The sequence below is a fragment of the Botryllus schlosseri genome, chromosome 6, assembly GCF_051294905.1.
Source record: "Botryllus schlosseri isolate E-star chromosome 6, Bs_hap1, whole genome shotgun sequence".
Classification (NCBI taxonomy): Eukaryota; Metazoa; Chordata; class Ascidiacea; order Stolidobranchia; family Styelidae; genus Botryllus; species Botryllus schlosseri.
This window is the reverse complement of record NC_137241.1, coordinates 5770838-5783879: the sequence shown is the minus strand read 5'-3', so window position 1 is coordinate 5783879 and position 13042 is coordinate 5770838. Positions and strand designations below refer to the sequence as shown.

Here is a 13042-nt window from a genome sequence, read left to right as displayed (position 1 = left end):
ATAGGGTGTCATACCCTCGTATATCGTTGAAACTTTGTGTTTAATAATTTCATCCATTTGCGGTACCATTAGTTATCGTCCGTTAGCCCCGGATGTCCAATGCCCATCTTGCAATGTTGAAGTTTCGACGTGTCGTTGCATATGATTTGCGACAGCCCCAGCGTGTAGGCCTCTGAGTCTACAGGTACGTTGGCCATCATCTGTTGGTTGTACTTATTTTGTAACACCCTCTTGGCTAGCAGAATACTTTCGAGGTAAGCAAGGCCAAGCTTGAGTGCGGATTTTCGGAAAGTCAAACGGATCTACCTATACAAAACCTTTACGACAATGCCACACACCACAATGCTGACATGTTCGCTCACAGCTACCAATGCGTGATAATAATGGTTTCATTTGGATTCAATTTAATCCAAGTTCAAGTTCACGTTTATTCATAAAATTTCCTCACTTCAAAACATCACAAGACAGCAATACAATGAATGATAGGAAGATGCCGAAACGACTAGGAGTAGTCTTAAGATCAGACACCCTCCTGGGCCTAGGCAGTGTACAGAGGAGGCATGCACACTGAATGAAAGTAAAAGCAGCTAATATAAAGTGGCAAGTGACGGAAGGCGAGATCGATATGTCAGGTCGTGGTCCGGTAAATGGCGAGGGCTGACTAGTATTCACTCAGCAGAAATTGCTTGTATTTCGAGTTGAATGTGGACATGCTCGACGACTGTCGGATAGCCGGTGAGATACTGTTCCATACTTCAGGTCCGGCATATTTGATAGAGCGATGATCTTTTCTGTCAACCATATGATAGTTAGACTACATGGACGCGCGTGTGTCGTACTTATGCACTTTTGATACCGAGGTAAAGAAGTCATTGAATTTTGCGGGGCAGTGGCCGCAGTGGAACTGATACATATGCTTTGCAATTTCTAGTTTTCGCATCTCTTTTATGTTTAGGACACCGAATTTTTCGAGCAGTGATTTGTTGGACACACATCCTGGTGCCTTTGGGGCCCTGGCTACGGAGGACCTGATGTTGTAGCTTTTGTAGCGGCTTCAGTGCCGTTTTATTGGCAGCCCCCCAACAGATGATGCCATATTGTAACTTCGATAGGAAGAATGATCAGACATGGGGTGATTACTTCACGAATGTAATCGATTGCGAGTACGATTACTTCTGAATCACGCGATTACGATTACGATTACAGCAAAATCAATGAGTAGTCGATTACGATTACGATTACATTGGAAAAGTAATCACGATTACTCACGATTACTTTTATTTTGCTTCTACGAACTAATCTTGGCCGATATATTTGAAGACAATGTAAGGAATTACGGATTGCGATGAACAGGCTTAATGAGATAACAACTTTGTTTATAAATGATAGTCATTTGCTTGTTACAAATGTTACATTATAATGTACCCATCGCCCAACTTTATATAGGGGACGATTTATCGCACGCAACGATTTGCATTCTTGCCAGGTTCGTAAACTCCCCAATAGGGTGGGAAGCGAGCTCGAAGGGGTCTCAAAAGTATTTCATATATCAACATAAATTAGATTATTTTCGAGAGATTTAATTAACTTGAAAATTTTCTTGGAGCTTGGCGATTTAATGTTTCTAGACCAGCGGTTCTTAACCTTTTTGGACATGCTTCAAAAAATTGTGGTCCCATCAGCATGGCCTCAGAACATGGTCAAAAAAATTGTGCCCCTTGACCCCTGCTGTACTTATCGTCATTTCAAAAAGAGCACATCATCTACCTCAGAGGTAGGCAACCTTTTTGCTAATCACGGCCGGATTTCGACTACTCATATAGCCTAAGGCCGCATTCCCGGGCATAGCCGTAATGAACTAACTGGCCGCAAAAATACCTATATTGATCTGTCCGTATCCATTCCCGGTGAGCTCCGGACTATTCTAATTTTCACAACGTCCTATTGTACGCACCGAAATTGCGAGTAGCAATATTATAAAGAGTTGCTGGGGCTGAATATTGTCGCGAAATATTTCAGATTCGTGAATGAATTCCGTAATTAATATATACTAGTATCACATATTGTGTATATACTAGTATCACATATATATTAGTATCACACATCACATAGCAATGATTGGGAGAGCGTGTCATCCAAGTTACAGCGATGTCTTATTGATATTGAGCTCTGGATGACACAAAATCGTCTCAAGTTAAACAAAGAGAAAACTGAACTCATCATTTTTACGCCAACCAGACGCCCCATCGACCACAATCAATTCACCATCAGATTCGGACCAGACACCATCCAAGTCAAGACCTGCGTACGTAACCTAGGTATTCACTTTGACGGCATGCTCTCAATGGAAAAACATATCGACTATACATCAAAGATCTGTTTCATGTATATCCACAAGATCAGTCGAATCAGGAACTACCTATCTGAGGATGCATGCAAAGCCATAATACTGTCGCTGGTGATATCACGGCTTGACTATGGAAATGCTCTGCTTTACGGGGTAAACCAAAATTGCATCGACAAGCTACAAAAGATCCAAAACATCGCTGCTCGTTTGGTAACTCGGTCAAGGAAGCGTGATCACGTAACACCGATTCTTAGATCCCTTCATTGGTTACCCGTGAAATTTAGGTCTGAATACAAGCTTCTTCTGTACGTCTTCAAATGCATGGAGGGAAGTGCACCAGCTTATCTTCGTGAGCTAGTGTCAATGTATAATCCCGGAAGAGCGCTACGTTCTCAGTCGCAAAAGCTCTTGTCCGTTCCAAGAGTCAGAACATCGACTTACGGCGAGAGAACCTTTTCTTCCTCGGCCGCCATTCTGTGGAACAATCTTCCAATTTCTATCAGACTATGTGACTCGCTATATGTTTTCAAACGCAAAATCAAGACCGTTTTATTCACACGAGCGTTCGAACTAGAGTAGTGTTCATTCCGCCCTACAACTATGCACTTCGTCTTTTATACATATCGTTTACTTTTATATTTTATTGCCTTTTATGTACAGCGCCCTAGTGTAGTAATGATATATTGTTATATTCGGCGCTCTATAAATTATTATATTATTATTATTATATTCTTTATTCACAGTAAAACTGGTAGATACACACATAATCCGGGGAGCAACCTGCCCCCAAAGGAAAATGGCGAGATTGGAGTAAATTTTTAAAATTTCAGTAATACATTCAAATTGTTATTCCTATGCAATACACGGAGAAGTCAGATTACAGAATTGCAGCAGATGAAGAATTGGCAAGGGTTACAAAGCAGAGGTAGAGATGATTGAAGATGAAGAATCGAAATTACAGAAATTATGCTGTGATTCACAAGCGTAATTTTAGTCCAGTGGTGCATTCAAGGCCTTCCGAAGAATGTGCACAGTGCCCAATAATGTGATCTTTTGGATCATGTCGAATCGAACGTTACCCGGAATTTGTTGGATATGTCTCATGAGTTTTTTGCTCACGACCCCTGTAGCACCAATGACTATCGGTACAATGTTTATTTTGCATCGCCACATTTTCTCACATTCCATTTTGAGGTCTGCGTATTTGGAGTATTTTTCTGATTCTTTTTGCAGTAGGTTGTGATCAGCTGGGACAGCCAGTTCAATGAATAAGCATTCTCTTTTCTTTTTTAGTTTGACGATTATATCCGGGCGGTTGCTCCTGATTTCGCGGTCAGTTATAACTGGTACATCCCACAGAATTTTTACTTGTTCGTTTTCTGTCACTGGTGCTGGGCTGTAATCGTACCAATTTTTTGTCGAAGTTATTATTATATTATACTATCCAATATTTATCCTTTCTCAGCCCATGTGATCAGATTCACCGGTAGAGTTTATGGAGGTAGTGCTTTCGAAAATTTAGGATAAGGTATAAATGATAATGCATCTTCGGGTGGTCCAATTGGTTGCATGCTGTTATTTTTTGAGCCCCCATCAGGATTGTCGATTGTATCGGTAGTGGAAATAGTGGAAATATATTGAAATCGCCCAAATGTACCATAAACAAAATTTCTTTAGTGAGGAGCAGACGATTCCGATTCCGGCTCAGATGAAGAAGGGTGCTACTATATTAAAATCGATAAATGAAGTAATGTTGAATTGCGCGGAGTGCGAAGAAAAATTCAAGATTAATTAAAATCTCTCAAAAATTCGGGAGTGAATTCGTAATTTCAATTTGCATGTTGACGGCCGTCAACACATACTAATTGAATTAGGTGTCGACGGCCGCGCAATTTCCCTTCTACGGTCGCAGGTTGCCCATCCCTGATCTAATAGTATATATATATGGTATGTCTTACGCCAAGTTTGAATCCGCATTCCAGTTGTTCAGTCTTTAACATTTCTGACAAATTTCCCTAAACTTGTTTGAAAATAGCAAAAAAACAGTGAACAGGACATCAAGTAATTTCAAGGTAGGTTGCACTGAGACTAATCCTAATGCTGGCGGTGACTTCAGAGAGCACGGCGTCGTTCTGTACTGCCATGCTGAATTTGATCAGTTTTGGAATTGAATTAAATTGTGCTGATTTAGGGCAGCCTAATTGAGGGCGAAACCGGGCAACCTATATTGCATACAAGTCTGTCTTAGGCAGTGCAGCTCGCCAGCTATTGACAACAGCTACCCAGCGCATCGAGCTTTAAGCTACTGCCAAAGCTATGAAGTAATGAATGACTTACACGTGTGAATTGCTCTAAATCTTCAAAGAAGATCAAAATTTGCTTAAACGAAGTTGAAATCAGCCTATACTCCGTTGATCGCGACTGCTGAAGTTTGAATTTGGCGATCTTTCTTGAATACGAAATAAGTTTCATTTCAACAATCGTTTTCTCAGAATGGTTGTGAAACACATGTTTAGTCAGAATTCATACAGACTTTGTCAATTTCCTACCCCACTGGGAGCCTCCCGCGCCCCCAGGTTCAGAACCCCTGCTCTAGATAGCTTGATTTTGAAATGCATACCTCTCCCCCTCAATAAAAATGCATGCATGATTTATAGGAATAGACATTTCGGTGCCGGTCATTACCGCGCCACGATACATCAATAAAAGACATGCAGTTTTGGACAACATGCGACTCCACGAAGTGTGCTACCAAAGACCTTGGTCGCGTCCAATGTAAATAGTCGCGCTGGCTGGGCGTGACGAATAGTCCTGTTCTTCCAATCTCAGCGCCACAGAACAAATACCACCCGCTGCACCCACAGAGGAATGAAGACATGACAATTTGTGTGTGCTTCTCACGAAAGTTTTTTTAGTCTTTTGATTATATAACAGACGGGAGGTAACGAATTAACAACGTACAATTAAATAATTATACCAACCTACCAGATTGTATTATTATGAAGCACATGCCCCTAGCTCAACCGGTTTATCTGACCATTGGGGGCTGTGAGAGTAGTAATATAATGCAGGTACCAATATTACTCACAAAATTCAGTCATTAACTTGAGAATTGACCAGGACCACCCTATGGGGGCCCAAGACCAACGTTTAGAGCGGGGGTCCTGATTCTCACTACAACCCACGTTTTAACATGGTGTATAAGCGAATGGCTATCGCAGTACGTTCAAATGCTGAGTAAAGAATTGCGAAGTAACGATTGGCCCCCGTTTCAAATACAGTCATTTGAGATTAAGATAATGTGAACATATAAAATTATGCCTTTCACTTGATACAAATACTATACAAGCTGCTGTTACGAGAAACAGCTCGGTTAAGATATATATCAGCAGCTGTTGTTTTGATGCTTCGCTATGGAAATCGTAATGTTTCATTTGACGAGTAAAAAAGTTCAAATTTTTGTCGGGTGTTCTTACGTACCTACATAGGCCTACACTACTGCTCGCCAAGCGGCAACGGCCAAAATGCGTTTAACTATAGATTACTAACCTACGGTAACCGCATAGGCTAGCACTCTATAGCTTAATTAAGCATAACCTAACATCTACACATAGGTTATTATTTGAAACTAGGAAGAGTGGTGATTATTTTCCTGCTGCGAGGTAGTGGCGTCTGGAGTGCATTGATGCAACCTGATATACAGCATGGCGGATGTTCTTACGATTGAGCTACAATTCTACATCCAATATCTGTTTACTACATGTGGGTGGATACTTCTTACGCAATGACGATCAGGGCTAATACTTCTGACGTAATAATGAGCAGTGGCGTTTGAAAATCAGACGTTTGTGCTATCACTAAACTGGTATAATACCTCTTCTTTGTTCACGAATGTTCAGTTTATGTCACAGTCCTTGTACAAATAAAAAGTAATCGTTCTTCCTCAAAGAAATCGATTAGAAATGGGAAGTAGTCGATTACGATTACGATTACTTTGGAATTTTTTCGAAAGTAATCGATTGCGTTTACGATTACTTGAAAATGCTGTAATCGTCGTAATCGATTACGATTAGTAATCGCGATTACCCCATGTCTGGAATGATTTAAAGAGCATCAGAAGGACCCAGACTGACATGTAGTCCCTAAGGTTGTAGAACAGACCACAGTTTCGTGATAATTCTATTTTTTAGAGAAAAGGTACTGTATTTGGTCAAACTGATGAAAAACGAGGCTAATTATAATAAGAAATGGAAATCATGGACAAAATTCCAATACATACACTGACGCAGGAAAAGTCGCGAATAGTTATCCATTTTAATCGTATCTGGCAAACCGCCGATCCAGATCCATGATGATTATTGTCGCCCGATGGCGCAAGTAAACAACCACAAGATAGCGTGGAGACTCTGCAAAACACAGTTTTCGCATTCTCTGCCACCTAATAAACATTATGCGACAGAATTTCGTATTCAATAAGTTTATAACTAGGTTACATTCTGTCGCATACTTTCATTCCACTATTACAGCGAACTGCTCGTATTGACAGCACTGTAATGGCGGAAGCATATGCCTCGTAAAGCGAGAATCGAAAGATGATAACGGATGAGGAGTTAGCCTATTAGGTATATTTACTATAATAAAGCGACCGTGATCGTGGACAAGTGAAATACAAGGTTTCCTTGAGCAGAACCTGGGGAATATGATAAAACTCTTTGCTATCAGATATTGTCTAATCCGCATAATTTGGCAGCGGATAACCCGGACAAGCGCCATATTTCTGCCAAAATGCTCAAGAACGGGACAAAAGTAAAATTGCACGTTTAAAACTTCTGCTAATGCGAACAATTATCCTCTTAATTCGGTCACATGCTCCAGTGTTGGGATCAAGTCACTACCTTCGAGTCACGAATCATTTCGAGTCATTGCCCATTTGGACTCGAGTCAAGTCAAGTCAATCGATTTTCAAAAGTGCCTTGAGTCAAGTCAAGTCACTCGATTTTTGGAGGTGACTCGAGTCAAGTCGAGTCAAGTCAAGTCACGAGTCAAGTCACAATTCAAGTCCAGTTGCTTTTTCGAAGTATGGGGCATGATGACGTCATTGCATTTTGCTAGCTGTCTGAAATACAGACTGAATGGTCATTGATTTTGAACCGATGAACGAATATAGAGTTAAATATACACGCAAGAAGGCGCTGTATCGCCCACATATACGTAGAACTACTAAACCACAGTTTATAGTTACCAGCCAAACTAGAGAATAGATACGAATTGATAGGATGCAATACATTACTCATTTACAAATCGATATGATGCAATTCGAGCCTGCACCAATGGCTGAGGACTATAAAAACTAAATTCGAATTAAATTTCAATAAAACAAGAGATTTGGTTAAGGTAAAAACAGAGATTAATTACTTTACTATACTAGTTTACGACAACGTAAGCTGTAAGCTTCGATCACTTCGTTTGCGGTCAATTTATTTGTGAGGGAACAATGGAGGCTCAGTAAAACGCACGATCATTAAATGATTGGTTGCTCTCACGGTTACACCAGCGTTTCGCGAACAATCCGAACATATGCAAGACTCAGTGATTTTTATCGACACCGATTACTTGATGACGTGAAATTGACTCGTGAATTTTGCTCCGAGTCACGAGTCAATCCCTACTTCTGATACGCCGAGTCAAGTGAAGTCAAGTCATTTTAGCAAAGTGACTCGAGTCAAGTCAAGTCATTCGAAAAAGGTGACTCGAGCCTGACTCGAGTCAAGTCATGACTCGAGTCATCCCAACACTGACATGCTCACGATTCCATTCGTTGGTTTGTGGCCCAATAAACAGTACTATATTGTGATCATAGCGAATCAAGGACGACCCATGCACTAACAATCGACAACGAACGCATACAATGCCGCGCGAGCTGCATGTCTTCATTTAATTGGATGCAATTGCGTCTTGTAGTACAGACTGACACAGAAAAGATTTGCAGGAGAGGTAAAATTGCTAACTAATGTATTCGAAGAAAAAAGGGGGACTCTTCCTTGACAGATCATCAGTTTCTACACTGATTTGGAGTGTAGCAAATCTCGACTCGGCTGGCATTTTTCCTCTTTGTGTTCTGACGAATGAGATATATATATAGTGCAGACTATAATAGAGTGATCATGTCTGCTCAGTCAGGTCAATGTGTCGCTCAACTCTCAAAACCGGAAGTTACTCAGCGCGAGCCTCTGGGGCGCATGAATTGCATACAGTTCTGGAGAAATGAAAGGGAAGACGATAATTATATTAATGACAACAATCGAATCCGGACTATGAATATGATCAGGCGAAGCACTTATGCGTCTCTCACCGGATGTTGACACGCGGGAAAACTTTCCTGGAGTAATATAATAATATCGTTGGGTTATATTTTTCATCTGAACAGTCACACACAATGTACGTACAATGCGATAAGACACAATGCGATGTCACGAACAGAGTGCCTAGGGTACCCGATGTCACAGTTCGTTTCGATGTTGATCTTTTTGAAGCCGCACCCATTTCTGCCAGTTCTTTCCATTCCTTGTGAGTGCTTTCTTTCCCCGGGTCTTTTTCTGGGCTTTTTTGTTGGGGGAATAGAAGCCCAGATAAACCGCCGACGGGAATCGAACCGGATCCGTCAGATTGGTGGCTGCTTATCGTTACCACTACGCTATCTCCTCCGGCGCATATTTTAATGAGTATTCGTTCCTAAACTATCCTACTTTCTTCCACTTCGGACTACTCGAAGAGATTAGCACATGATATCGTGCATTCGTATTGAAAGTGAGATTACTTGGTCACCGTTCTCATGAACAAACGTAACTGTCGATAGGTAGATATAATGTGAGTTTGACTTTGACAGCATACAGATGAAATATAGCTAGGCGCTATACTTGATGGAAACTATACCATGTCTTTTGAGTTAGCAAATGCGGCGTAACGATACGGCCTTTTATTATGAAGTCCAGTTGCCAATACAAGACTGCTCAGCGATACATTTCGTCAAAGCTCTTTGGGAAATAGAGGGCTACTTTGCCTACAAACTATATATGTCCTTGACCGTGGCGGATATTGATCGATACACGACTTAAGCTCATTCTATGTTCGTGCATCTCAAATCAGCTTTCGCTACCAGACACGTACAGCAGCTAGTGCAAGATGCTTATACGTTTTATCGTACAGCTGGACGTGGAACTCGGGCTGTCACGCAGAGTTAAGCGACTAGAAAATTTTCAGTTTACTCAAATTTGACTAGAATAAAAATTATGCCCAGATAGGTTAGATTATAATTATAATTATAACTATACAGTTTCGTTTCCTAAATTAGATTAGAATTAGAATTATATAAGTCGCAAAAGAAATACAGTTGTCAAGTTCAGTTCATAAACACGAGAATGGCAAATGTCTGTGCAGCAAGCTTGCCTCGTTTTCTGGCTATTTCAATGTAGTTTCCGACAAATCAGTGCCATATAAATTTTTCAATAATTAGCAATCTCATTATCTAAACTCTATTACAGGCCTTTATCATAATATGTATAGATGGTATACCCGTGAAATAAGCATTCTCTTCAGACATGCCTGGAACACGATCATTGGTCATAACGAAGTGTCGAAATTTGCCACCGCAAATACTATTATTTCAAAACATGGTCGAAATTTCAATTTAAGATTGCACAGCTTTTACTGGTCGGAATCGACCCAAATTTGGTGTGCAGTGTTTTTAGCCAGCCTGACAACTTTATCACTAAGCAAGTGATTATTGGAAAAAAAGATTATTTTGAACAACCCTACTACAGTTCTCAAGTAGGAATTTCAGGAAAAGCAAAAATTAAATTGAAATTGAAATTAAAGCATTTCATAAATTCGACTAGAATTATATTCCTGGCATTTCGCCCTAATTAGACTAATTCTACCACTAGAATTTTCTAGTTTTCCAAGTTGACTGTCAATTCAAGCGATGTCTTGTAGTATTGTCACGTTATCAATACCGCGCGTGAGATGGTCGTCGTAGCTCACTCAGTGGTTAGAGCACTGGAGTCGCAATTTGCCATCAGTCACACTGACATCCAGCCACTATGGCGAGCAAGGTCGATCCCAGTAGCATCTCCAAGCCCAGCAAATGCCGGTCAGGGTATAGAGACAGGAAGGGCATCCGTTGTAAAACTTCAGCTAAACTATTATGGGATCGCTGCTCCGTTGTAGCAATTCCTACACGGGAAAGGCCTAGTGGCAGACAGGAAGATGATGGTCATTGGTCATGGTCAAGTCATGCTACGCTATACAATGCAGTTCCGGAGATATTTGTAGGCATTAGCACGCCGTCAATCGTTAGTATATATATATTAATATGGTCCGGTCTGTAACACAGTTTGTTTGAATTCGTACAAATAGTAACTACGTGCAATTAATATCGCTTGGCAATTAGTCAATTTATTTACCATGGGTAGAGTGTGGCTCCATGAATTTAATTTGGTCCTTCGATGATACGACCTCATTGGTATGTCGATATCCCATATTCTGCGACAGAATATAGTAATTTACTCTAGTAACGAGACGAGTTTCAGTTTATATAACATCTGACAAGAAGAGAGGCAGTCGGCTGTGGATGGCACCATGGTCTTGGTGCGCTATCGGAAATCATAAGTGGAGAGCCCCGAGCCCCGAGCCCGTAATTAGACATCCTTCATGGACCATGATTCCACGGCCAATGTGCCAAATGTAATTAATTCGATGTTGTTACACGAGTCTATGTATAGTTGTATACTATGGTATACTCTGGGACGTTGTGCTGGTCTTGAATTGAATATTGGTGTTTGATAAGTCATTCAGCTATTTTTAGATTGACATAGGTGAATAATATTCAACTCATCCGAGGTAATATTTATGACTTAAATCTGTACCACTAATTAGTGAAGACTGCATGCATAATGGTAACGGGTCCAATTGGTTTTTGTTCTTTCCAATAGATGCTGGGCGATTTTAATAATGTCCAACCCAAATTTTGCGAAAAAAGACGACATGACACTCTCAGACCCGTGGAACAATTCGAAAAAAGATCTCTTGCGTTCCGTACACACGGTCATGTCACACTGCAACGGCATCCTCGTCGTATATGCAATGTGATCGAGAGCAATCAATATTCGCCTTACATCGACTATTCGAGAGATTTCGGCCGCAGCGAGGTGCTTATACAGCCGCTGCTACGACATGATTGAGTCGGAGTATAGTGCCTTGTGTCTTTAACGATAACCATGACAGCCTGCATAAGCGACGGTACAGCGAAGCTATTGCGCTGTGACAGGGTAATATTTTACTGCAGCAGACAGAAAAGACATTCTTAGCAATCTGTGTTTCAAACAACTTGATGTGTAAAAGACACTAAATGTGGTCATAACATTCAAGGATTGCGTTAATCCTTGGCAATTACGGAGAATACAGTTCGCATTCTCACTTCAGAGTTAAAGCATATATCGCGGATGCACTTCGAGAAACCGGACTTGGCCTGCATTAATGGACGGGTTATATAGTGTTTGACTGCATCCCATCCGTTGCAATGGCGACACCGACGACGGCGCCGGGCTTCGTTACCCATACGCTCATCCCAGTCACCACGACGGGTTGGTATACAATAAATGGCACCCACCACATGGACGGATTAACTAATTTTAGTCACACGGAGACTACCACAGTAAATTACTGGCCAGAATTTGGAAAACTTCAGGTAAGCGTTTGCAGAATGGGATAGTTCGAGATTTTCATGTTCGTCTTAGTTATTATAGATAATTCTGATCTATCATTTCTACTCAGTTCGTATCATAAGATTTTCTCCACTGTCCATCAGTCCATGCATTGCATATTTATTGACATTTTGATGACGAGTTAAAGTGTAAATTCATGTATGAACGAATGCAAGGATTTTCAACCCGTGTGTCGCGGTCAATGAGCACTTGAGCAGTGTGCTATTATAGTAAAAATTATGTTAATGTGAACGCATAAGAGTTCGACCTAATCAATATTAGTCAGTCCTCAAGTTTACCGGACCGCGACCTGACATATCGATCTCGCCTTCCCACACCTGCCACCTCTTTTTGTCGCATGTCCTTTTATATAATCTTCTTTTACTTTTTATTCAGTGTGCATGCCTCCTTTTTACATCACCTAGGCCAGGTGGGTGTCTGATTTCGATGACTACTCCAAGTTGTTTCGACACCTTCTTATCTTTCATTGTATCGCAGTCTTTTGGTGTATTGAAATTATGAAATTGTTGGCAATAAATTGAATTTAATTGAAAAACATTAATGACATCATTTCCCTTGCAGTCCCGAATCTGCTGTATACCTTGTCTTTCGTGACCTCTGTGGTCATGAACTCACGCACGTTGTTAGTTACCTAGTAACCATGAGAGTGACTCTTACTGGTATGGACGTCGTGTCGTCCGGTTATGTGAGGTGGTTATATGTTGCGGTATTCATCTATTGCAGTTTGCGTGCGAAGCTCCATAATACAGCATTCCCTCTCCAAACACCGGGCCTTTACACAGTAGGCTACTTAACTGTTTATGGTGATTGCTACTTTGCGTTGATACTCGTATAACAATACCCGATTTTTATGGGTAACCTGTGAATTATACGCACGAATAACTGGTCATAATTATCATATCTACTAGCCTGG

General features: G+C 40.9%; 1 protein-coding gene across 9 annotated transcripts in view; it reads left to right on the top strand.

Annotated features, from left to right (window-relative positions):
- The first annotated feature begins 11320 nt into the window (after positions 1-11320).
- LOC145440555 (melatonin receptor type 1A-A-like) overlaps positions 11321-13042 on the top strand; it is a 34335-nt gene continuing 32613 nt past the window's right edge. For 2 of the 9 annotated variants that reach the window (XR_013915558.1, XM_080318190.1), the window contains exon 1: positions 11328-12092. Coding sequence is in view for 6 of the 9 variants with exons in the window: in XM_080318190.1 (XP_080174316.1) it covers positions 11925-12092 (168 nt within the window). In the remaining 3 variants the exon portion in view is untranslated. Of the gene's footprint in view, positions 12093-13042 lie in introns of all 9 variants that reach the window. The other 7 variants (XM_080318191.1, XM_080318186.1, XM_080318188.1 and 4 more) reach the window with 6 other exon arrangements.